Source organism: Sinocyclocheilus grahami, unplaced genomic scaffold, assembly GCF_001515645.1.
Source record: "Sinocyclocheilus grahami isolate Dianchi unplaced genomic scaffold, SAMN03320097.WGS_v1.1 scaffold661.1, whole genome shotgun sequence".
Classification (NCBI taxonomy): Eukaryota; Metazoa; Chordata; class Actinopteri; order Cypriniformes; family Cyprinidae; genus Sinocyclocheilus; species Sinocyclocheilus grahami.
In genome coordinates, this window is record NW_015505840.1 from 1162789 (window position 1) to 1166144 (window position 3356).

At 37.2% G+C, this 3356-nt stretch overlaps 1 protein-coding gene across 1 annotated transcript in view; it reads left to right on the forward strand.

Annotated features, from left to right (window-relative positions):
- The window catches only part of LOC107558820 (glutamate carboxypeptidase 2-like), a 14339-nt gene that overhangs the window by 7462 nt on the left and 3521 nt on the right, over window positions 1-3356 (forward strand). Inside the window, exons 12-16 of the mRNA XM_016242507.1 lie at window positions 2569-2632; window positions 2777-2844; window positions 2913-3001; window positions 3119-3209; window positions 3314-3350. Of these exons, the coding sequence (XP_016097993.1) occupies window positions 2569-2632; window positions 2777-2844; window positions 2913-3001; window positions 3119-3209; window positions 3314-3350 (349 nt within the window). The remainder of the gene's footprint in view (window positions 1-2568; window positions 2633-2776; window positions 2845-2912; window positions 3002-3118; window positions 3210-3313; window positions 3351-3356) is intronic.

The following is a 3356-nucleotide window of genomic DNA, read 5'->3' on the forward strand; positions in this document are numbered from 1 at the left end:
ATACTTTTGGCAAATCCATAATAAAAGCTCCATTTGATCTTTTAAGGCAAGACACTGCAGGCATGCACTGGTCATTTTTGCTTCCACAACAAGTCTTCTTTCAGACTAGTGGAGAGCAAATACACATTTAAGTGTTTATTTTAATGCACTTTATCTGTTTGCGTCTGTAGATTTAAAATACAATACATATCTGTAAAGGCTGAGTCAGAAATATTACATGCATAGAGTGATAAAAAAAGAAATCCTCTGCAAAAATGTCAAACCTGGTTTTATCCAATGTTCTATTCTGGAAACTGATTCAAATATTGCATATTTAATTAAATCATGCCTCATTAACATATTTAATCATAACATGTCAGAAATATGGTGTATATGGTGGAATACGACGATATTAGTCTAAATCTTCACCTGTGGTGTCTTGCCTTGCAATGCATTTGATTTCTAATATGACAGATTTCTAAGTAGAATATTTAGTGGTAAAATGACATGATTGCATTATTAAATGTGGGATATGATTAGAAATGTTATTACATTTCAATGAAACATTACAAAATCCTTCTCTGCTGAATGATGTGCTCTGATGAATCATGCACAGTCAGATCAGGGATGTTTGTTAAAGATGTAAACAGCGATTTCATGTTCAGTCAGTCAGACAGTTATCTATTCCAAACCAAAGTCAAAACCTCAATCTGACCTTTAACCTCAAAACCTATGATCCTGCTGTTATGAAGTGTGAACAATCATAATCAGCTTAAACTCACATATTCGTGCACTCCTGCTAATGGTTAATTCATTTTTATGCGTGATGTCTGCAGGACTGGGAGGTTTGTGCACTCAGCGTTCTCAAAGAGGGATGACACATTTGTTTCCCACAGCACACACACACACACACACTTCTGTGGCTCTGTTGTTGTTCTGTAATGAACTCTGGAGGTCGGCCAGTTTGATACAAAGTCCTTTTGTTTGGGGAGCCCATCTCTCTCTCTCTCTCTCTCACACACACACACACACACACACACACACACACACACACACATACATACATACACACACACACACACACACACTTAACTGGCTGTCTTTACATTTATGCATTTGGCAGATGCTTTTATCCATGTATGCATGCAGTGTAAAGTAAAAGACTAGAAAGTACTGATTCCTTATTGAATTTTGTCTTGGTGAAATTTTAGTAAAGTGCGTATGAACATCCACACAAACAATCAGGTGACCCGTATCTACAACGTGATTGGCTGGATCAGAGGAGCGGTGGAGCCAGGTGACATCTGCTTATCTGGTTTTATTTTGGAGTTGTGTTCACACTGTTTGAGAGTTTGTGAAGTTTTGTTTTATTCTGTCTAGTCGAGTTTGGTTTTGTGTTCAGACAGGTACGTGATTCTGGGCGGTCATCGTGATGCTTGGGTGTTCGGAGGCATCGATCCGGTGTCAGGAGCTGCTGTGGTGCACGAGAGCGTGAGAGCAGCTGGAAAACTCATGAAGAAAGGTGTGTGTCGTCTAGTTTAATGCGTAACTGTACAGGTGTTTTGATAGTCTTAGTCTTGTTTTTAATTAAGATGATCATACTCTGTGTGTGTTTTAGGTTGGAGGCCGAGGAGAACGCTGATCTTTGCCAGTTGGGACGCAGAAGAGTTTGGCCTGCTGGGATCCACAGAATGGGCAGAGGTACTAATGAATGAATGAAAGAAGTAATGCAATCAAATAAATGATTGACTGCATTAATGAATCAATGAATTAACGACTGATTGAATGCATGCACAGAAAATAAATGAAGGAAGGAATCAGTGAATCATTGATTGAATGAATGAAAAAAACACATGAATGAATGAACCACTGAATCAGTGAACAAATGAATGAATGCTTGAGGGAATTAACAAATTACAGATGAATTAACAAATTAAATGGACACTGAATTAAAAAAAATGAATGAACAGTTGAATGAACAAAAGAATCAATGAATCACTGAATGAACAGAATGATTCACTGATTGTTTGATTGATGGAATGAACCAATGAACCATTAATTGAATTAGTGAAAAAATGCATGAATGGATGAATGATTCATTAACTGAATGAAATAAAAATGCATTAATAAAGGAATAATTTGAATTAATTAAAAAAAATGCATGAAAGTTGAATTAAAAAAAACATGAATGAACGGCAGAATGAATGCATCAATGAATAAATGCATGACTGAATGAACAAATGAATGACCGATAAATAAAGAATGAATGAATCTTTGATTGAATTAATGACAAAAATGCATGAATCAATGATTCATTAAATAAATAACTAAAAAATGCATGAATGAACAACTGAATGAATGCATAAAAGAACAAATGAATAAATGCTTGTCTGAACGAACAAATTAATGACTGATAAATAAACAAATGAATTAACCTCTAAATTAATGAACAGCTGAATGCAAAAAAAAATGCATATTTAACAAAAGACTCATTAAATAAATGAATGACTGTTTCATTGATTGACTGAATGAATGAATGAATATCCGTAATCAGTATCTCAGCATGTTGTTGCCCGTGTGTGTTTGCAGGATAATGCTAGAGTCCTACAGGAGCGAGCCGTGGCTTACATCAATGCAGACTCTGCTATTGAGGGTCAGTCTCTCTCACACACACACACACACAGACCATTATGAGTATCTCTGTGCTGTAAAAGCAGCATTGATCTCATCTGTAAGTATTCAGGTCTCTTGTTTAGATACTATGTGTGTGTGTGTGTGTGTGTGTGTGTGTGTGCAGGTATGTACACACTGAGAGTCGACTGCACTCCCTCTCTTCACACTCTGGTTTATGACATCACCAAAAAGGTGAGATTCTATCCATCCATCCATCCCACTATATGAATGCAAGTGATGTTAATAGTGTGTTTCTGAAGGTTTGGAGTCCAGAGGAGGGAGAGGAGGGCATGAGTTTGTATCAGAGCTGGCATAAACGAGACAACTCCACAGAAAGAAATGCACCATGGTAATGAAGAGCAGCTTCGGGATGATGACGATCATAATCATCTATAAGAACTGACTGATTACAGATACATGACATGGCTAAGAAACGTGTGTGTGTGTGTGTTTGATCTCCCTGTAGGATCAGTAAACTGGGCTCTGGTAGTGATTTTGAAGCGTATTTCATCAGATTAGGCATTGCATCTGGAAGGGCGAGATACACCAAAAACCGAGTGAGTGTGTTTGAGTAATTTAGACTTGCATCTACGCATACAAAAAAAGACATTACAAAGCTTTTAAATTTAGCTAACAACTGTTTTCCACCCTCTTTCATAAGAAAACCGAGCGCTACAGCAGTTACCCCGTGTACCACAGCGTGT